Below are 23,509 nucleotides of genomic sequence, written 5' to 3'. Positions count from 1 at the left end.
TTTATTTATATGTATTATTATTTTAGTTTTTTCTGTTTTATTTAGTTTTTATATTTATCTACATTAAAAATTGCTCTTTGGGTGTAACTGAACCGTGGGGATACAATTTCGTTACACCTCATGTAACACATGTGATGTGAAATGACAATAAATCTCCTTGAATCCTTGAATCCTACATTTTTGGAAGGAGAGACACTATTGAAGTTTACATTTTCACAAATAGTATTTTTTTAATATAAGCTTATCCTAAATTATGTTGTGACCAAAATGAAGCCCTACTCCCTCATTAATATGGTTAACATTTGTTTTAACATCATTCATTTTATCTCGTTTCCTTTACTCCCAGTATAATATGTCAAATACATAATTTTTAAACATGCAACAGCAGCAGGAATTATTGCCTTTTTTGACTAAACCACTTTTCTGTAGAAAAATGTAAATAAAGGTAGACTTTCTTTGCTTCTTTTAGATAAATATCTTATTCTAATAAAAGGAATACCTCGAAAAAAGAGTTTTTAGCAGTTTAGCTACATTCAGTCATTTCTGATTTAACAGGGACACAGAAGGTGGGCACGCTCCCCATAAACAGGCTCTGATGCAGCATGGACTAAGGTACCGTCAACAAACTTTCCAACAAAATAAAGAAGAACGTGTTATTTTTTTTTACAAAGAGAGACACGCGAGTTGTTTAATAATACTTATTTTTATTATTTGAGTAGTAACATGTTAAATAAAAAGTTACTGTATGTAACATATGCTATGTTTTAATAAAACATGTGGTGACTGGTGAGTAATTTGTTGACCGTCCCTAAAGCAGAGAGAACTGGGTCTCACTGCTATTGGCTCTGAAACGTCAGTGGCGGGATTGTTCAAGGCCGATTTTGTTGTTTTCTTCAGTAACAGCGCGCTAAATTTCAGCCAAATTAACGTTAAAACTCCGATCAGAGGTTGCGGTTAAGAGAGGATCTGGAATATACTGTATTTGTCACTTAAATTTACGTAGAATCGATGGTAAACTCGAGTTTGTGAAGTTTGTTTATGTCGGTTTAGCTCTGATAGTTTGGTTTAACGTTATTTTAATCGACACGGACTTAAAGTAGAGTACAGATGGAGAACGGGGCGCCCGCTTCTCGGTTCCCGTTCCCGTTTAAACCGTACACGATCCAGGAGCGCTTTATGGAGTCGCTGTATGCCGCACTGGAACAGGGCAAAGTGGGCATTTTCGAGAGCCCCACCGGCACGGTCAGTATGGGGAGGGAAAGCGCAGAACTACGCCACCTGCTGGCTGGCGTTGGGACATGTGGACACAATAAATTAAATATATATTTTTATGTGCTAAAACATTTATATCATGATATTTGAAGACATTTATTTTCATGATACACAATATGTATTGCGATATATAGTAAAGCACAGTCCCATATCTACTACATTAGGGTCAGTGTAACGTTTATCAGTTCAATTTTCTGACCGTTTCAGGCTAAATTGGAATATAAAAAAATTGGGTATAAAAGTTCTTTATTTATTTTTCCATTTACTTTGCTGAAAAAAAAAATAGATCTGTTTCTTCAGTCTTTAGTTTTTCATTTCTTCCTTTTGCTAACAAATTTGAAAAAAGAAAATCTCTAATTTGTGGTATATGTGATGGTATAATGCACCTTATTTTTGTTACAAGATGTAAAAATCAGAAATTTTCCATTTTCCTGTAATTCTAATTGTGAGGTGCAGAAATAAAAAAAAACTAGAAATGTGGACAAAAAAAAAGATGAAAACCCATTTCTTCTATACTACACCAAATGGTAATACACAAGCACAGCATTCTTTTTCTATTATTTATTTAACTAGCAAATATTTAAAATAGAAGTAAACTACAATACTCATAATTAGTGCCAGTGTCTCTGACAGTGTCCATATAGAGGGAAAAGGTCTATTTTAGAGGCACATTTGTAAACATAAACCGTCTTATAATGTAAACAGATCTCTTGTAAGGAAGAAATATTGACTTACTGTTAAATGTGGATAAACATTGAGGTTATATGATATAAAAGGTGTATCATTTAGACCCTTAATTTATTGCTATTGTCTGGACCTCACAGTGTGTTTCAAAGACATTATTATAAGTAAGGTGGTGAGGTGAGAGTCCCAAAAGAGACCCTGTGCTCTACACACACCCTGGAACACATCCTGGACCCCTGTTTTGGTTGAATTGGGATGTAGGGATTGGGATTTGTCTTTTCTCAGATCTTTGACTGAGTTGTCTGTGTTCCAGGGCAAGTCTCTGAGTCTGATCTGTGGCGCTCTGACGTGGCTCAGAGACCATGAGGAGAAGAAGAAGGAGGAGGCTGCCAGACTTCTGCAGGAGAAAGAGGTGGAGAGGAAAGGAGATGGAGATGGAGGAGAGAAGGACTGTAATGGAGACAAGAGTGGTGGCAGCGGAGCAGCGACAGAACCAGACTGGGTGTCTGATTTTGTGCAAAAAAGAGCAGAGCGAGAGATAGTGAATAAATTAAAGGTAATTAAACAGAGCATAATAATGGAAAGCTAAAGCTCTCTATTAGTACAGAAATTAAATCGGTTCATTATGTGCATTTCTGCATAAATCTGACCCAAAACTCATGAAATAGGGACCTGGACTTATTTATGGAGGTAAATCATCCAATAATACATATAAAATGCATTTAGTAGACAACAACAACCATACACACAGCAATCATTATACCAAAGAAGGGCTGATATAACAGCTGGTGTGCTTAGGGTTGTTGTCTTGTTGCATGACCTATGTTTCCTTGAGGCTCAGCTTACAGACAGATTTCCTGAGATTTTCCTTCAAAATGTGTTGATAGAGTTGAGACTTTATTGTTCCATCAATGATGGCAAGCCATCCTGCCCCAGGTGCAGCATCCTAAAAGGATCCTAAAAGGATCTGCTCATCCTAAAAGTTTACATATTTTTGCAACTATAATATATATGTGCTATTGATTGTTTACCTCAAAAATAAGTTAGACCAAGTCTAATATTTTTGTCTCATTTGTTTGATTGTCTTATTGATTCTAGATGAAATTTGATAAATAAATCTGATAACGCTTTAGGTCTAATCTATGCAGCAATATAGAAAATACTTGTGTGTATGTGTTGCTCAGTACTGCTTTCTTTCCTTCCCAGGATGAAGAGATTAAGCGAAAGAGAAGAGAAGAAAGGCTGGAGATGATCAGACACAATGCTCAGCTTAAATATGCAATGAAAAGAAAGGTTTGTTAGTCTCGGTGTGGTTTGCTTTAGATCAGCTTGTGTAATGCACTATAAAAACTGTGCTTGTCTTTATGCCTATAGACCAATGAGGATAATGAGGCAGAAAAGTTGCTGCAGCTCAGTAAGCAGGAGCTAAGCTCTGAGGAGAAATCTCATGAAGAGGAAGAGGAGGGGCTTATTGTTGCAGATTATGAAAGTGATGATGAAGCCACACCCAAACCCAGGTATGTGTTTATTTCCACATGCATCTGTGTGTGTGGTGTTATATTTGTCAGCCCTGTAAAACTCATGCTTTCTCCTTTCTTCTAGGATCTGTGATGAAGATGATGATGATGATCTAGAGGAAGAGCATGTCACTAAGGTGTGTTTTATTGAATGTGTAAGGCGGTTGATGTGGTTTAGGTGGCAGACTAGGTTCTAATTCCCTGGGTCTGCCTAATTGCACTAGGGGTGAAGAAAACTATCCATATATAGAAGTATTGGGATATTATGTGTTTCAAAACTGTAACGATATTAAAAAACACAGTATTATTTTTTTAAAAGTTTACATGGACCTCATTTTGTGTTGTGTTTAATAATTGAGGGCATAAGTGTACTCTGTCTTTATATCCCACTGATCTGATTGGACAAAAAGTAATTTATAGTATGTTTTTGTTCTATGACACTTCCCCTTGAAATACAGCTTTGGAAAAAATTAAGAGACCACTTCAGTTTCTAAATTATTTTCTCTGATTTAGCTATTTATAAGTATATGTTTGAGTAAAATGAACATTGTTGTTTTATTCTATAAACTACAAACAACATTTCTCCCAAATTCCAAATAAAAATATGATCATTTATTTGCAGAAAATGAAAACTAGCTAAAATGACAAAAAAGATGCAGAGCTTTCCGACCTCAAATAATGCAAATAAAACAAGTTCATATTCATAAAGTTTTAAAGAATTCAGAAATCAATATTTGGTGGAATTACCCTGATTTTCATGCACAGTTTTCATCTTGGCATGTTCTCCTCCACCAGTCTTACACACTGCTTTTGTATAACTTTATGCCACTCCTGGTGCACAATTAAAGCAGTTTAGCTTGGTTTGTTGGCTTGTGATCATCCATCTTCCTCTTATATTATATTCCAGAGGTTTTCAATTTGGTAAAATCAAGGATAAACATCATCATTAAGTGGTCTCTTATTTTTTCCAGAGCTGTACAGGCCTATATAGCACGATGGAACTTTGGTGGAGCTGCTTTTTCAAAACTGAGTAACACTGCATTACTGCATGCTGCTTCAGATGCCTCTTCTGTATTTCTCAGCTTGTCCTCAAATGCTTGTGTACAGCTGTCCTTAATAAGGGGCGTAAAGCGTAATTTGTATTTATTGCAGTGGAGGAATAGTAAATTACACTCCTCAACTGTTGGAGGCACAAAATACCAAACTCCCACATAAAGCGATTTCAAAGTATTATAATTGGATTCATGTGTATGTATGTGTAATGTAACATGTCTGTGTTTTTTTGCAGATATATTACTGCAGCCGTACGCACTCACAGCTTGCCCAGTTTGTGCATGAAGTGCAGAAAAGCCCATATGGGTCCACAGTCAGCTTGGTCAATTTGGGCTCTAGACAGGTGCACTCATACATACACACACACACACACACACACACACACTGCATGTGTGATTACTTAATAAGTGGCTATTAGATATGGTTTTTGGCTGTTGGATGATAAAGGGCTTTGTACTGGAAGGAAAAGAGACACTGTAGAACACTCAGTGCTGATTACACCTGCTCAGAAAATGATGTGTACTTTGATGTTGCTGATGAGCTACAGTTTGGTCTACCTGATCTTTATTCTGAGGAAATAGAACCTGTACAGTCATGTGAAACAATAAGACCACCCCATATTGAGGCTTGTCTTTTCAAAGATTTTTAAATACAATATATGGGGATTTGACCTACATTTGAACAATATTGAGAGATGATGGTAATGTAACAAAACATAAAGGTCAAGAAATATTTTTAAATAATAATTTGTAATATTTAATTGATACACAAATATCTGAACTTTAAATAAGTCAGACTTAAAAAAATTCTAATAAACAAACAAATTTCTTTATACTATGTTCTAATCAGCTGCAGCTGATATGCTACACCTGAGTATAATTATAATAACAAATGCGGGTGTGTCCTAACTTTCCTCACAAGAAAGTTTAAAAGCTTTAAAAGACATTTCTTCCATTTTATGTTTTTACTTCTAATACCTCCATCTCTTAATATTGTTTAAATACAAATACATTATTTCTAAATGTAAAAATATGTAAAGACAAAATGTTATTTGTGGCAAATCCTATTTTTTTTTAAATGATTGTAATTTTGAAAAATGTAACATATATATATATATATATATATATATATATATATATATATATATATATATATATATATATATATATATATATATATATATATATATATTACATTACATTACATTTGGCAGACGCTTTTGTCCAAAGCGACTTACAATAGTGAAGCACAAAAGTAATAGAAGTTAAAGGTAAAAAACATGTTTAGATAGGGGATAAAGGAGTGAAGGAGGGGAAGAAGGAAATGAGGTTAGAAGTACTTAGTGTGTTAGAGGTGTTAAGAGAGTAAGTGCTCTTTGTGAGAGATTCTCCTGATCTGGTAGTGAAAGGAAGTTTGTTCCACCATTGGAGAACTCTGTATGAGAACAGTCTGGATTGCTTTGTGTGTATATATATATATACACAGTATATTAACCATACACGTGAATGTCTTTTTTAAGTGTAAGTTTTTAAGTCATTCCTTCTTCTCTGGATCTTTAGAATCTGTGTGTTAATCCCGACGTGACGCGTCTGGGGAGTGTTCAGCTGATCAATGACCGCTGTATGGAGCTGCAAAAAAACAAACATGGTAAGAAACCTGAAACAGAGTGTACTGTTCACTCTCTCACCCACACAGCCTCACTATCCACAACTAACCCCACTGTCATCATTAAGAGCACACACACAGTCCACACAGCCAGAAAGACAAATTAAGTTTGAGATGATCAGAAGAGTGACCACACAGATTCCACAGAGAGATGCTGACCTCTGACCTCTGTCCCCAGACAAGCAGAGCAAGACAGACTTGGAGCCGAAGCGCCGCCGCAGCGTCGCCAAGGCAACCTGCCCCTTCACAGGGTATGAGAAGATGATGGCGATGCGAGACGAGGTGCTGGTGAAAGTGCGGGACATCGAGCAGCTGGTGCAGCACGGCAGAGGCACACACACCTGCCCCTATTACAGCACACGCCTCGCTATTCCTGCAGCTCAGGTACACACAGGTGTATAGTGCACTTACAGGCTTAATCCTTAAGAGCCAAGACCCAGCTTTGAATATTGATACAAAACTCAAAATTTAATCAGTTATTCCTGTTTTTTTCTTATTGCAATAAAGATGGCAGTCAACCGTAAATATATATATATATATATATATTGATGTGAATGCCACAAAAAACATTTTAGAACTAGTTTTTTAACATTTTGTTCTAGAAACCATATCAAAACTAGTTATATGCATAGTTCATGTATCTGAATTGTTGGCAAAAATGTGATAATGCACTTTTAAAATGAGCTAGTTTTACCCCCGAGAACTAACCCAGAACTCCTGCATTCTGTAAATAAGGTCACATGATCACACATTCACACACTGTCCTGTGATGCTCTCAGGATGTTCAGTATATGTCACTTAAGAATTGTATTAGTTAAAGTGAAGGACAGAATACTATAAGGAACTTTACACTCCTGTATGGAAAGGTGACATACTGTAAGTCACCATGTGGCATCTTTTGGGTTAAATGTATTTATTAAATTTTTGTTTATTACTCTCACTGTAAAGAAGTAGTAGTGTAAATATCATTAGGTTTAACCTTATTTATTTGATTTCTTTATTTTCTGTGTAATAAATTGTATTACTTAGAGTGAAACCATTAAGACTGGACTCAAATTCCTACCAAAAATCTAAGTAAAACACTGAAATCATAGGCTCATCCAATTTCAGTGAATTTTATCACAGCAACTCATAATGTTACTGTGTAATAGTTATGACCCTCAGGCCTGGATCAGGGCATCAGTGAGCTCCTAGAGAGTCTGTGGCGAGACTGAGTGATGTCGGCTGCACTGATTCATAAAGTCCCAGAAATTCTCAATTGGATTCAGGTCTAGGGAACATGAGGGACAGTTAATGGCACCTGTGCTGCAGTCGTCAAGAAAATGCCTACACACTCTGGCCACATGGGGCCGGTCATTGTCTTGCACCAGGATGTTTTAGCTGACGTAACAGAGCTAGTCAGTGTTCTCCTCCAAGTGTGTTCAGCTGTCCAGTGATGCTACATTTAAAAGCAGTTTAGACATTAAATCACTTTAATAAAAAGTATTAGAAACTAGTGCTGCTTTATTATTATTTTTATGATGCCTTTTCTCAAACTATCAAATTAGTACAATTGCTTGCATATGTTACAAACTGATCATTCTGCGCTTCTCCTATTTTTTCTAAAGTAAAGAGTATTAATCTCAGATTTGCTCGTCTCTCTGTTACACTCTGTCTCAGGTGGTGGTGCTGCCCTATCAGACGCTGCTGCATGCAGCCACTCGCAAAGCATCAGGAATCAAACTGAAGGACCAGATTGTCGTCATTGATGAGGCTCACAATCTGACAGATACAATCACAGCACTGCACAGTGCTGAGGTCAATGGAGCACAGGTGCAGATACTAACACCTACATACCACTACAGCATCCAGTAATAAACCCTTCACAGAACAGATATAAAGATCACAACTATATTTTTTTATGAAAAATTCTTGTTACTGTATTTATTTATATTCTAATATGATGAGTATTATTAGTATATAAGATAAGATAAATGATTATAAACAGCGTGATTATGCACAGTTCTATAAGTCACATTACTGGCTCACTGATTTAAATGTAATGGGTGGTGTATTGCATTTACAGTAAACAGCAATATGTTAATGTTTATTCACACATAAACACACAAATCTTAGCAGTTCATTGGGTTTAATGTCTCTTGTGTTTCAGCTCTGCAGGGCTCACTCTCAGCTCTCCCAGTACTGTGAACGCTACAGGTAAAATAAAATCGAATTGTAACACTCACACACTGTTGTTCTATTGCCCTCTCATACACGTGTTTAAGTATGTTTTAGAGATGTAATACAGCTAATTATAATATTTTTCAAAAGCAGATGTGTTGTGTTGTTCCTATCTGTTCCAGGAGTCGCCTAAAGGCCAAGAATCTGATGTACATCAAGCAGATCCTGTTTGTGCTTGAGGGGCTTGTGCGGACTCTTGGAGGTCAGTGATGTGTGTGTGTGTGTGTGTGTGTGTGTTAGAGAATGTAGAAGAAAGAGTGTCTGTGTATGTTTGTTGTAAATCTAACACAAATGGTTTGTGACCACAGGAAAAGTGTCACTGAATCCTGTTACTCAGAGCACTCAGCCGGGTAATCTCTCACTGTTCCTCTCTCATCATTTATTTTATTATTTATGTTAGATACAGTTTTATTTTGTTTTAAACTCAATGCATGTGTCTTTTTCACAGGGACGGAACTGCTGACCATCAATGACTTCCTGTTCAGAGCCCAGATAGACAATATAAATCTATTCAAGGTATAGCACTTACATTTTACGTTGTATATTATAGTTCAGCATTGTCATCAGATATGAATTTTCTGATGATTTGTTTTAAGTGTCTAGGTGCACCCTATCAGATTACTTAGCATCATTACTGTCACTGCGTTTCTTAAGGTCAATTCATGCTTCTGCATCAAATCTACACCATAGCCAATTCTATTTATCCTACGCCACTAGGCATTACACTATGCATGATATCACTAAGCCACATGATTGCATACTGATGCAGACACACAAGTATAAGTGCTCACAATAGTGCAGACCACTTGCACAGGCTATGCTGTAAACCCTATGTTGACCCAAAATTTAAACGGACTTGAACCTAAAAATATAGTTCAAATAGATTAGTCTCTCTTTTTTCAATCATTTCTAAATTATGTGATAACTCTCACAAATGATGCAACACACTGTGTTAAAAACTAATCCCACAGTGTTAAAACTTCCCCAATAAACTAATTGTTTTTGACTCCTAATAAAAAGTAGTTTTTAACCAGTAGGGAAATGTCTTCTTGCATTATTGAGAATTAATCTAGAATGTATTTTCAGTTTTTATTTATAAGCTGCTATTTGAATTTATAATAGCTTTCGTTAAACATTGCAAACAAATTCATTTTGGGTGCAAAAGTTTTGGCACACTTGAAACACTGTAACTGATACAAATACAACACCCAGCCATCCACATGGAGTACCCCAGCAACCCCCTAATATTCACTTAGCAACACAACAGCAGCAATTGATTAACATCACGGAAAAACTGAAATATCATATCAGCAACTGCCTGGAAGTAGAATCCACCTTAGCTGTGAAACCATTTTCTAGTTCTGCAATTTTGTAAATGTTTGTATGACTGTGTTAAGTGTGAATTTCTAAAAATGATGTTATGTAATAATAAAAGTTTGGGAGAAGGACCACGCCCGAACTCTACGTTCTAACTCCACCCCGTATCAATCAACCGTCCTATAAATACCTCCCCTAACTAACTATCTCTCGTGACGAAAGTTCGCAACCCACCTCCTCCCCTACAACCCCCTTTTTCTACTCTTCCACTTCTCATTAAATAAAAAGGGGGGGATATAACTGCACGCTTCTTCAAGCACGCAGTTCAGAACTCCAGCCCAAATTTCCCTGAGTTCCCTCCCCTTTTTCCTTCTTCTTTCTCTACTTCTTTAGGCGTGGTCCGCATTTAGCAAACTATTACGTTACTGGGAAAGTACTTTCACTTTTTATTTTAGGATAATTAACATTATTATAATTATCATACCACATCCATATTTTTACTGAAAACAGTGTTGAAAGGAATTTTCCAATTAAAATATCAAAACCTAGTTATCACACCCTTAATTTTATTCAATAATCTCTTCTCCACATTCTCTCTGACGAAGGTTCAGAAATATTTTGAGAAGAGCATGATCAGCAGGAAGGTGAGAAGAGTGGCCTTATTATACATTATCAAACTTAGATACTGCAGACTGGACTATCTTTTGATCTTTGTGTTGTGTGTGTGTGTGTGTGTGTGTGTTTGTAGCTGTGTGGTTTTGTAGAGAAGTATGAAGGGAATGGTGTAAACACACACTCAAATTCTGTGAACAAGGAGAATCGCAATACTGAAGGACTTGGGCGCTTCCTTCAGAGCCTCCAGAACAAACCTGCAGGTAATGTTAACATTATTAATTCTGGAATGTGAAGTAAATAACACTATCTTCCTGAACATCACATACATTGATATATTGATAAATAAAAGTTAATGTGCTTTAAATGGTTCTTTGAGCAGCACCATAGACATAGAGACATGTTTCATTAAACAATGGTTGCAACAGAAAAATACCTTTTTAAAGTTCTTAAGCAGGGGTTCTCAAATGGTCTCAGCCTGGGTACACATTTTTTTCATGGTCATTAAGTCGCGACCCACTTTTATAGAATACAAATGAAACAAATTTATTTTTGAAAAATAGCCCATTTAAACATTGAATATAGCAGTGAATATGAGAGCATTTTTAACAAACTGAGGAGGAACATAAGTACATGTATAAAAGTTACTAAAATAAAATAATAAATCAAAATAAACAAAATAAATAAGGTCACAAAATTAAATATTTCACTTCACTGAATTCAGAGTACATTAGTAAGAAACTCTGTCTCTCCCCCCCCCCCCCCCCCCCCCCATTGTAAAAGACAAGTACAAAATCAGATGCATTAATTATTTATAATTTTTAAAACTATTACAGGCTGTTCTCAACCCGCCCAGAATGTGTCCATGGCCCATTTGTGGGTCCTGGCCCTCCAGGTGAGAATCACTGGTGTAAATTACCTTGACTTGATGTAAATGCCCTTCAAACTCATATCTATTACAAATATGATTCTTCAGCAAAAAACAAAAATGTCTATTTTGCTCTTAAAGAACCATAGCAGACAGATACATACAGCACATTAATAGGGACACAATCATTATGCAAATCACACACACATATATACCTCATATATATATAGACATTAACAAAAACGAACAAAGAGCTGAAAGTTCTGGACAGATTTATATAATTTCTCCCAGTTACTAGTTGTCGAGGATTTTTTTGTTTGGTATTCTATTTGAACCTCACTTTGAAAACTAGAAATCCATAATTTGGAAAAAAAAAATTGCTTTATCAGGAAAAGGTTTAGAACTAAGCTTTGTAGAAACGTAGATCTCCAGAAGCTGGGTTGTTGTAGTCCATTAACACTTATACTCTTCTGTTTTATGTGTTTCTGGTAGCTGCTGCAGAACAGCAGGCAGCAGTAGACGACAGGCCGTCTATGTCCTCCCCCATGATGCTGGTTGAAAGCTTCCTCTTTGCTCTCACGAACTCCAACAAAGATGGCAGAGTGGTGATGGACAAACAAGGTGATCTTCTCATACTGTATGTACAGATGTGCGTTCACACACGCTGACTTTGTGCTTATTAACATTTGTCTCTTTGTTAAAATGTTTTTCCTCAGCATATCTGTCTCAGAGCAGTCTGAAGTTCCTCATGCTGAATGCAGCGGTTCACTTTGCGCAGGTTGTCCAAGAATGCAGGGCTGTTATCATCGCTGGTGGGACAATGCAGCCTGTGAGCATCACACACTCATACCAATACAGTACACGAACAACATACAGTTTTGAGTACTTACAGGGATGTTAAAATAGGTTTATTTGCAAAATAAGTTAATATTTCACTGTTAAAACTCCTTATAACACTATATGTACAGCTTTGGAAAAAAATAAGAGACCACTTAGAAATGAGAAGTTTCTTTGATTTTACCAAATTGAAAACCTCTAGAATATAATCAAGAGGAAGATGGATGATCACAAGCCATCAAACCAAACTGAACTGCTTGTATTTTTGCACAAGGAGTGGCATAAAGTTATCCAAAAGCAGTGTGTAAGACTGGTGGAGGAGAACCAGTCTTACACACCAAATATTGATGTCTGAACTCTTAACACTTTATGAATATTAACTTTTGAGGTCTAAAAGCTCGGCATCATTTTTATTTGTAATTTGGGAGAAATGTTGTCTGTAGTTTATAGAATAAAACTGAAGTGGTCTCTTAATTTTTTCCAGAGCTGTATATAGTAGTATATAGTCAAACGTTTTTGTGCTAGTTTAGTTGTGTGGTTCTCTCAGTTCACTCAGCATGTGTATGGATGTGTTCAAAACCAGCAGCATAACCAAAGATTGGTTAGCCTCAAGAAATGAGTATCTTAATATGATTTATTCTTACAGTAATATTAGTGCTTGTCTGAGCAAATTAGTTCTTACCTCCCACACAAGCTCTTTAAATGTTATTCTTCATGTGCCCACACTCTCAGACAAAAATATGATCTCAAACTGTGACTGGGGTATATCTTCTCTACCTTCATTTTGGTAACATAATTGTATCTTATTTAATTGCAGTTTTTTTATGTTTTGCAGGTCAGTGTGTAGCATATGTTACATTTATTTGTCATATTTTGTAGTCTTACATGGGACAACTAGCAGTAACATGTTTAGACAGTTGTCTAATCTCATATAAGCTATATAACTATATAAGCAAATGTAAGCAAGGTGGAAAAATAAGGAAACAAAAAACTCAAAGAAAATAAGAAATACATAATAATAGAGCTGTGGTATGAGGTTGAGTGTATAAAATGCAAAAATAAAGATTAATAAATAAAAAAAACTACATGTGCTTCCCAATTGCATACTATTTACTAATACTAACTACAGTTGTGGTCAAAAGTTTACATACACTTGTAAAAAAACATAATGTTATGGCTGTCTTGAGTTTTGAATAAGTTCTACAACTCTTATTTTTCTGTGATAGAGTGATCGGAACACATACATGTTTGTCACAAAAAACAGTCATAAAATTTGGTTCTTTCATAAATTTATTATGGGTCTGCTGAAAATGTCACCAAATCTGCTGGGTCAAAAATATACATACAGCAACAAAATTTGTCAATTTTGGTGATGTAGCGAGTTGTGTCAATCAAATTAGCTTCATGTCATGGCCTCTTCACTTCTTGTAAGTGATTCTGATTGACTACAGCTGTTGACTTCTCATGAGCCCATTTAAATAGGGCTCATTTGACCCAGTGATTAGACTCAGCTACAAAAGCTACAATGGGAAAGTCAAAGGAACTCAGTGTGGATCTGAAAAAGCGAATTATTGACTTGAACAAGTCAGGGAAGTCACTTGGAGCCATTTCAAAGCAGCTACAGGTCCCAAGAGCAACTGTGCAGACAATTATACGCAAGTATAATAAGTGCATGGAACAGTTGTGTCACTGCCACGATCAGGAAGAAAACGCAAGCTATCACATGCTGCCGAGAGGAGATTGGTCAGGATGGTCAAGAGTCAACCAAGAATCACCAAGAAGCAGGTCTGCAAGGATTTGGAAGCTGATGGAACACAGGTGTCAGTCTCCACAGTCAAGCGTGTTTTACATCGCCATGGACTGAGAGGCTGCCGTGCAAGAAAGAAGCCCTTGCTCCAGAAAAGGCACCTTAAGACTCGGCTGAAGTTTGCTGCTGATCACATGGACAAAGATAAAACCTTCTGGAGGAAAGTTCTCTGGTCAGACGAAACAAAAATTGAGCTGTTTGGCCACAACACCCAGCAATATGTTTGGAGGAGAAAAGGTGAGGCCTTTAATCCCAGGAACACCATGCCTACTGTCAAGCATGGTGGTGGTAGTATTATGCTCTGGGGATGTTTTGCTGCCAGTGGAACTGGTTCTTTGCAGAAAGTAAATGGGATAATGAAGAAGGAGGATTACCTCCAAATTCTGCAGGAAAACTTAAAACCATCAGCCCGAAGGTTGGGTCTTGGGCGCAGTTGGGTGTTCCAACAAGACAATGACCCAAAACACACATCAAAAGTGGTAAAGGAATGGCTAAACCAGGCTAGAATTAAGGTTTTAGAATGGCCTTCCCAAAGTCCTGACTTAAACCCCATTGAGAACATGTGGACAGTGCTAAAGAAACGGGTTCATGCAAGAAAACCATCACATTTAGCTGAACTGCACCAATTCTGTCAAGAAGAGTGGTCAAACATTCGACCTGAAGCTTGCCAGGAGCTTGTGGATGGCTACCAAAAGTGCCTAGTTGCCGTGAAAATGGCCAAGGGACATGTAACCAAATACTAATGTTGCTGTATGTATATTTTTGACCCAGCAGATTTGGTGACATTTTCAGCAGACCCATAATAAATTTATGAAAGAACCAAATTTTATGACTGTTTTTTGTGACAAACATGTATGTGTTCCGATCACTCTATCACAGAAAAATAAGAGTTGTAGAACTTATTGAAAACTCAAGACAGCCATAACATTATGTTTTTTTACAAGTGTATGTAAACTTTTGACCACAACTGTATCTATGATACGTACTCTGAACCAGTATTTTTGAGTGTGGTTATGATGAACACTATTATCCCAAAATGCAGTGCAAAACGTAAAGGGGGAGCTACTCACAGTCTGAACAATATTAGAACAATTGTGAATAGTGATGCAGGCTTCAATTGCAATTAAATGCATTTTTATTACAGTATTTGCAACATATACAAACATTCCAGCTCTAAAACATTAATCTCATCATATATAAAGGAAAAAGCCAGGGAAATATTTTAGGAAAATTATGAAGAACGCCTTATGCTTGATTACTTCTTGTTAGTGCAGAAAGGGTTAGTGTGTTAATATTTTGTGTACTAACCTCCCAAACCCACACAATGTATTTATTTAGTATATACTACTGTATATACACTATATACTAGCTGCCCTGCCATGGAAACCCTACACTCTACTGTTGTTTGCATGAGATGGTGGACTTTGCAGAAATTTGGTGACCTCTGCACAATAGTCTCTTCCACTTTGTTATTATATCACTGACAGTTGGCTGTGGAATATCTAATAGTGAGGAAATTTTACAACTGGACTTGTTGCACAGGTCATCCTATCACAGTAATTATCTAAGCTCCAGAGAGCGACCCAGTCTTTTATTAATGTTTGTAGAAGCAGTCTGCAATCATAGTTGCCCAGTTTTATTTACCTGTTGCCATTGAAGGGATTGAAAATTGAGTTTAATGATTTGGATTAGGAAACTGATGCTTTTGTCAACATAGTGTACCTTATAGTATTAGTATGTAATAAACTATTGGGACATTTGGGGCCTTTTATTAGAAAATAATAATGATTATTTTTGTGTAAATATCCAGCAATAACTGTTTGTTGTTCAGGTTGCAGATTTTAAGGAGCAGCTTCTGCTGTCAGCAGGGCTCTCTGAGGAGCGCATTGCAGAGTTCTCTTGTGGTGAGTTTGGTGTGGGTGTTGGTTTTTCTTGCCTGCAGTGAATCTGCAGAACTGTTCATGTTTGTGAAATTCTGTGTTTTAGGTCATGTCATACCGCCAGAGAACATTCTACCCATAGTCCTTTGCGCTGGGCCCTCTGGACAAGGACTGGAGTTTACGTTCCAGACCAGAGACACACCACAGATGGTAATAGACAGATATGTGATGGAAAAACAGTCCTAAAACCTGTCCTTGCTTTTATTATTTTTTTATCAATATTCATATTTTCATTTTTTTTCCTGTGGTAATATTATCTATATTATTGCTTTAATCTATGACTTATCTATAATCATGCTTAGGGTTGATTGGTGCCGTCATGCAAATGCATATATTCAATCATATTAATTCATTTATGCGTTTTTGTTCTGCGTCTGTGTGTATGTCAGATGGAAGAGACAGGACGTGTTCTGTCCAACCTTTGTAATGTGGTCCCAGGGGGTGTGGTCTGTTTCTTTCCCTCCTATGAGTATGAGAAAAGAATTCTGGGTCATTGGGAGAAAACTGGTATTCTTCAACGTCTTGCAGCCAAAAAGAAGGTAAATCATGACAGTCTTAAACCCCTAAACTTAAACTTTTATTACCGGTACATCTTTAGTATTACTCAAATGTAATTACCTGCACAGCAGTGCAAACTGGCTTAGTTGTTTCTAAGTTATACCAGTGGAAAGAAAGCCATTTTCCCTCATTCTAAACATATTTAACACCAGATTGGTACAACTGCTTGTCCCAAACATCAGGAAACTGTAGATTTAATCTCCACTGTCATCTCTCACTGGCTTAGTGCAAACTTGATGATCCACTCTCTTCCCGTATCACACAGTGTGCTGCTAGCCAGCATAACAGAACTGCCAGTTGGTGTTCTCTCCCAATCACATTTATCTGTCCAGTAATGCTGCATTACTGGCTGTTCATTAATGTAGCTCAGTTGGCTGGCTTTGTGAGATAAAATAAAATGACTAAATACAAAGAAACTAAACTAAATCAGTACTTAACTTGCATTTCAGGTTTTTCAGGAGCCAAAGAAAGCCAGTCAGGTGGAACAGGTGCTGTCTGAGTACTCAAAATGTATCCAGGTGAGTTATTAACGCTTTAAACTCTGAAGACCTGTATGTTGGTTTATATTTCCATGATGTGTCCTCAAACTGTAAGGTACTGAATCATTCAAAGTCATTACTGAATAATTCATATCAGTTTCTGAATCATTCTTAGCTGTTTCTGAATCATTCATAGCAGTTGCTGATTTGTTTTTATAGTAGATACTGAACCAGTTGGACCATTCACTGAATCATTAATAACAGTCAAGAAATAAATTATAGCACATATAGGTTAGTTTATAATAGATACTCAATCGTTCTAAGCAGGTACTGAGTCATTTTAGTAAATACTGAATTATTTATAGATATTACTGATTAATTTATAGCAGTTACGTAATTGTTTATTGTACATACTGAACCATTTACAGAACTATCACAGAATCATTAATAGCGACCACAAGTTATGGATATGGAATAATTTAGAGCTGTTACTAAATTGTTTTTAGTATATAATTAACCATTTATAGATGCTCCTGAATCATTTAGAGCATATATAGGATCTTTTTTGTTCGGTATTAAATCAGCAGTTACTGAATCATTTTTAGTATTAAGGGTTTATAGCATATAGTGTAGTCATAGGTCTTAAAATTAATTATTGAACGGTTTAAGGTATAAATTGCGCATCAGTTATTTCTGACAATCTATGTCTATATGTTTGTGAAAATAGTGTGAAATATAATAATATACAGCAGAATTTAACACCTGTATAATATGAGAAATTTCTCTCTTTTTTTTTTTGGTAGCGCTGTAGCAATACTGGAGGAGGGCAGACAGGGGCGCTGTTGTTTTCTGTGGTTGGAGGGAAGATGAGTGAAGGGATCAACTTCTCTGATGACTTGGGCAGGTGAGATCTGTGTGTGTTTGTTTTTGCTCTGAAAGAGTGTGGATCACTAGCAATGAGTCATAACATTATTTGAATTACTGTGTGTCTGTGTATTCAGGTGTATTGTGATGGTTGGGATGCCATATCCCAACATCAAGTCCCCGGAGCTTCAGGAAAAGATGGCATACCTGGATAAAAACATGGTTAGTAAAGCAGTGAAAACTTTACAAGTGAAAACTGTTAAGCTGGGTTTTGATGGATGTTTATTAATTTGTTTATCGCTATGTCTGTCTGTCCTCCTACCAGCCTCACATTGATGGCAGAAGTCCTGGGAAAGCTTTAATTGAAAATCTGTGCATGAAGGCTGTAAATCAGTCCATAGGTATGATATTATCTCCTGTATGTATCATTTGGATATAATGTTGAATGTTAATCTTCAGGTTTGATGAATTGATAAATATGCAGATCTCAGGGTGCAGCGGAGGGACAGCGCAGTCCAGATGTGTATCTTTTGTTTTTCTTGAGTTTTCTCTGGAGTCTAATCCCTCTCTGTCCGCTGCAGGCCGGGCGATTCGTCACCGGGGTGATTACGCCTGCATTGTACTTTGTGATCGGCGCTACTCGCGCTCTGGCACGCTGCAGAAGCTTCCGCAGTGGATCAGATCCAGCACACACACCCACAGCAGCTTCGGCCCAGCCTTTGCCAGCATCAGGAAGGTAAGATACTGAGGGGTTATAAGCAGATTTTTTTGGACTTATTTTTTTTTTACTTTACATTGAAATTATCTTATTTGTAGATGTGAATTTGATTTATTTCAATGCTACAAAGTGGGACAGTATTTCAGCTTGTTAATAAATGGACTACCTCTTGCATTTTTATTGCATTACATTACATTTGGTAGATGCTTTTGTCCAAAGCGACTTACAATAGTGATGTACATAGAGTAATAGAAGTTCAAGGTGAAAAAAAAAAACAACAACATTGTTAGACAGGGCCTAAAGGAGGTCAAAGTGAAATAGTGGGATAGAGGAGGAAAAGAGAGTAAGAAGGAAATGAGGTTAGAAGTAGTTAGTTAATGCAACTGCACTTATAATAGTTAGTTCATAAAAAAAAAAATCTGCGTATTACATTGTGTTCAATTACTGTTTAAAATTTAAATAATAAGTCAGACAATATCTAAGATCTACATTACCTGGCTGTGAATACTCAAATCTGTAATTCAACTAGGGCTGCACGATATATTGTTTAAGCATCGTCATCGCAGTGTGCGCATGCACAATAGTCACATCGCAGGATGTGCGATGTCACTTAAGGCAGTTCAATTAAACACGTCATGTTGCAATGTTTTGATTCTTGACACAAGAAGTAGATACACAGCGCTGTCTCTGTGTCTGTGTAAGTGACAGGCTGCTGCTGCCTGAGAATCACAGGGGGGAGTGGGAGTGCAAGGTGGGGGGAGCCTGAGAGGAGGCAGGAGTAAACCTGAGGTATCTGCATGGCCTCCATCCACATGCTTGGGCATGTGCTTGTAAACGCATGTGTTGAAAGCTGTGCACCTCAGTCCAGCACAGTTTTGCAGTGCAGATATTTCCAGTTACAGCTGAATTCATGTCTTTAATCTAAGAAAAACGCTCTTATTTACCTTTTAAAAAACATTTAAATGCCTGATTAAAGGGCCAATTACTGTTGTTTTGCTGTTTTCCGTGGGTTTTGAGAGCTCGGCACTGACTCAGCTCTTCATCAGCCCAAACACAAGGCAAAGCGCGGGTGGGGGCGGGGCTGGTTAAATCATGGGCTCTACATTGTTTAATATTGCGGTATATATTGTTGAAAAATAACATTTGCAATGTAAAATTTTCCAATATCGTGCAGCCATAAATTCAACACAGATCTTAGCAAATTGAGTAATGAGGCTTTTTATACTGTGAACATAGCATTATTTTCACTTTAAACATCACATATTTAGCAAAAATAAAAAAAAAACACATTTTTAAACACAGTAGTTTAAAAGGCTGATATGCAGGTACACACAGTTTAAGTATGTAAAATATTTAAAAGACAACAACCTTAAAGTGCAAAGCCCACGTGAGATTGTTGGTTGGGATCATGCATCCCTAATAATGCACATCCATAATGCAACTAAATAATTTCTTTTTATTTTTAGATAATTTTTTTTACATTATTTAAGCACTGCAGCATCCTATGACCCTGAATAAACATCATGATGACATGTTCCAAATTCATGATCTTACATAGAAAGTTAAATATATACAGCTCTGGAAAAAAAATAAGAGACCACTTCAGTTTCTGAATCAGTTTCTCTGATTTTGCTATTTATAGCTATATGTTTGAGGACAATGAACATTGTTGTTTTATTCTATGAACTATAGACCACATTTCTCCTAAATTCCAAACATATTGTCAATTAGAGCATTTATTTGCAGAAAATGAGAAATGGCTGAAATAACAAAAAAGATGCAGAGCTTTCAGACCTCAAATAATGCAAAGAGAACAAGTTCATATTCATAAAGTTTAAGAGTTTATGAGAAATTAATATTTGTGGAATAACCCTGGTTTTTCAAGTCTTACACACTGCTTTTGGATAACTTTATGCCACTCCTGGTGCAAAAATTCAAGCAGTTCAGCTTGGCTTGATGGCTTGTGATCATCCATCTTCCTCTTGATTATTCCTCTTTTTTCCAGAGCTGTATTGTATTTAACTACAAAAAATAAGATCATTTTGTGTTTGTCAGAAGGTCAGTACTGATCATTTAGATATGCATATAAGAGCATCTATAATGAGAAATATATAAAGGTATCAACATGTTATTTTCCTTACTGCTGGAGTGTAAGAGCATGTCTTTCATTGTGTTTAGCTCTGATAGTGTGTGTGTGAGAGAGAGAGAGAGAGAGAGAGAGCAGAGAGAGAGAGCAGAGATGGAGTTTATGTGTATCAAAGCTTTTCTTCTGTCAGTAGGTTCACACTAAGCATGCCTGTTTGTGTGTGTGTATTTGTGTGTGTTTGTGTGTGTGTGAACAATATGAACTGTCTCTCTGAATATGTGTCTGATTTTGCAGTTTTTCCTGGAGAAGCGGCAAACGCAGCAGCTTTGAGGAGAACACCAGAAGACATCTCTCAGCCGAGCGGGAGCTTTTCATGAGCATGTCTGGCTGTGTGTATAAAGTGCATGTAGTTTTGTGACTATTTAAAAGCCATGTAAATAATTGAGGCATGCTCCAGCAGTTTCCCCTCTTCTTAAAGTGCCTCAGCTTGTGTATTTCAGCAGCTGTGTTTCTCTACTGGAGTTCTGGACTCTTTTCTTTCAAACTGAGAACATTTTACAGCTTCATTTGTTCAATATGTTGAATTCCTTTTAAAGTACACAGATCAGCCACTTCATTAAAATCACCTCCTTCTACACATATTGTCCATTTTATCAGCTTCACTCGCTGTATAGGAGCACTTTTGTAGTTCTGAAATTTGGGACTGTGAATTGGCAAGAATATGTATTGTGATACAGGGGTTAATATTTAATATATGGCGATACTGTAAGAAGGGTGATATTGAGATTGTTTAATCAAACTCAAAGAAATGTTTACTTTTTATCCAATCAGAACAGTGGGATCTAACGACAGAGTACAACACTGATATCCACTGATAACACTAAATGAACCCTGTCCGATACCAGTTTTAACATGTTAACTATTAATTAAAATTCAGTAGTTTTGTTTATTGATATTTTTTTTAAAAACAAAATACTTTGCTATACTTAATATCAATATAAAATATAATATTTCTTACACCCCTACTACCCTACTATAATCATTAAACTTTTTCTTTTGTTAAGAATTTGTCAATCTACTGTATTTTTGCTGAACTAATGCACGTTTCAGATTTAGTATCTCAGATCAAGCCCCCACAAACAAATTTGTTTTTATTTATATTTGTTGGTGTCTTTTTATAACTCGTTCCTCACTTTCACTCCCATTTATTTTCCCGCATGTCCAAAAGCCATGGAGTATTTATGTCCCAACAGCGCAATTTAATTTAATTTAATTAGTGCAATTTAATTAGGGCAAGTATCTGACCTGTAGTACACAGCTATACTGACCCACACTCCTTTTCTTGTCGTTTTTCCTCATTCCTCGTTCCTCCCATTCACTCTCATTTTTTCTGTGCCCAAATTATTTTTAATACCTGTTCTGGGTATGGTGGTCTCTCCTGTGGACTCCTTACTAAGTATGCAGAGAAACATATACAAGAATACAGTGTTCCTATATGAGCAGTGAAGCTTTTTAAATGGGCAATTGGTATACAAGCAAGGAGGTGGTTTTAAGGTGTTGCTCCATTTTTAGAGACTTTTACTTTTTGACAGTGTGAATCTGTCTAATTCTTTATATTGTGGCAAAATTTATGATGAGTAAACCAACCAAAATGCTCCAAATGAATGGAACGAAATCTAAAATAACATTTTTTAGTTATTTTTGTAGTTATTTTAGATATTTTAATTTAAGTTGCCAAGTTGCTTTTTCACGTGACGGTGTTACGCAGTACAACTGATGTTTTTCAACTTCACTTGTAACAGATGTTTTTTTAAATAAAATGGAGGCTTGTGTAACAGATCAGCATTTATTTATTTGTATATCTCAGAGCAGCTGCAGTACACAAAGAGTTAGTGCTTTAGACATGCAGAACAAGGACCTCATTTATGCTTAATCGCACATGAAAATGTGTCTAAATGATGTGTGGCAGTTTTCCAACAAACAGCGCTACTTATCAAAATACGGCTGAACAATCCATTCAAATACCCAATGGGCAGTGTTGGGCACGTTACTTTGAAAAAGTAATTAGTTATAGTTACTCGTTACTTCTCCAAAAAAGTAACTGAGTTACTAACGGAGTTACTCCACTATAAAAGTAATTAGTTACCAGTAAAAGTAACTATCGCGTTACTTTTTATTATTCGCCCGTCAAAAAAAGGAAATCAATTATGCATTTACTATTATTATTAGAAAAATAACAAAAAATAACAAACGAAAATAAACCCAAAATGTTGACAAAAATATAATCTAACGAATTTCAAAAAAATAAAACGAAATTCTCCACACAACCAAAGAAAATTACTAAAACTTGTAATACTGAAAAAAGCGGAAAAACGCGTCTGGGGATGAAATTTAACAAACCAAGCCACACTCAAAAGAAATATGTATATATAAAACAAAATAATGGACAAAAACAACAATTTAATGCCCGTTAAAATGGTATTAATATAACAGCTTCACCAAAAGAGAATAGAGCTTAGATCCTGCCCAAAAAATCCGACCCAGCCGGAGCCCGTGCACATTCTGCCCAAGCCCGAACCATAAACTGTCATTATGAGCCTGACCCGATCCGCCCCATAAACTGTCTGTTTTCGGGCTGATTGAATGAGCGAAATATAATCAGAATTATGTTAATTAACACTGTAACATAGAAGCATAGAACTATTATTTAATTTAAATGATTTTTAAGAACAGCTACACACAATGCTGCAAGTCAAACGCGGAGGCGTTCACGTGCGCCCAGAGCTACGTGATTACAGTTTTCATTTTTATTATAGTTTAATTTTATTTTGTTTTTATTTTTTCTGTTCATTTTAGGGTGGGCTTGCTAGCGCGAGCGCTTTACACAAGAACTAACGGACCACGAGTGCCGCGCGCTCGGCACAACAACTCCCGCTGTACAACTCCGCTTTACAACAGCGCTTATAAATAAATTAAACACAAAAATGAGGGTATTCTATCAGTAATTTCAGT

The 23,509-nt window shown here is 36.4% G+C and overlaps 1 protein-coding gene across 1 annotated transcript; it reads left to right on the top strand.

Annotated features, from left to right (window-relative positions):
- Positions 1–823: 823 nt before the first annotated feature.
- Positions 824–22,530, top strand: ddx11 (DEAD/H (Asp-Glu-Ala-Asp/His) box helicase 11). The gene is made up of 26 exons (XM_022679520.2): positions 824–1,242; positions 2,270–2,512; positions 3,163–3,249; positions 3,331–3,473; positions 3,559–3,610; positions 4,762–4,869; positions 6,086–6,173; positions 6,370–6,575; positions 7,851–8,003; positions 8,341–8,387; positions 8,534–8,613; positions 8,720–8,761; positions 8,860–8,927; positions 10,334–10,372; positions 10,477–10,603; positions 11,701–11,829; positions 11,925–12,037; positions 15,684–15,756; positions 15,839–15,942; positions 16,182–16,331; positions 16,800–16,868; positions 17,633–17,733; positions 17,831–17,915; positions 18,019–18,094; positions 18,275–18,429; positions 20,792–22,530. Exons 1-26 carry the CDS (start codon positions 1,108–1,110, stop codon positions 20,825–20,827), a joined length of 2,709 nt encoding a protein of 902 aa, XP_022535241.2. The 5' UTR covers positions 824–1,107; the 3' UTR covers positions 20,828–22,530.
- Positions 22,531–23,509: the final 979 nt, after the last annotated feature.

The sequence above is a fragment of the Astyanax mexicanus genome, chromosome 9, assembly GCF_023375975.1.
Source record: "Astyanax mexicanus isolate ESR-SI-001 chromosome 9, AstMex3_surface, whole genome shotgun sequence".
NCBI lineage: Eukaryota > Metazoa > Chordata > Actinopteri > Characiformes > Acestrorhamphidae > Astyanax > Astyanax mexicanus.
The sequence above is the reverse complement of the archived record's forward strand: the minus strand, read 5'-3'. Positions and strand labels throughout refer to the sequence as shown.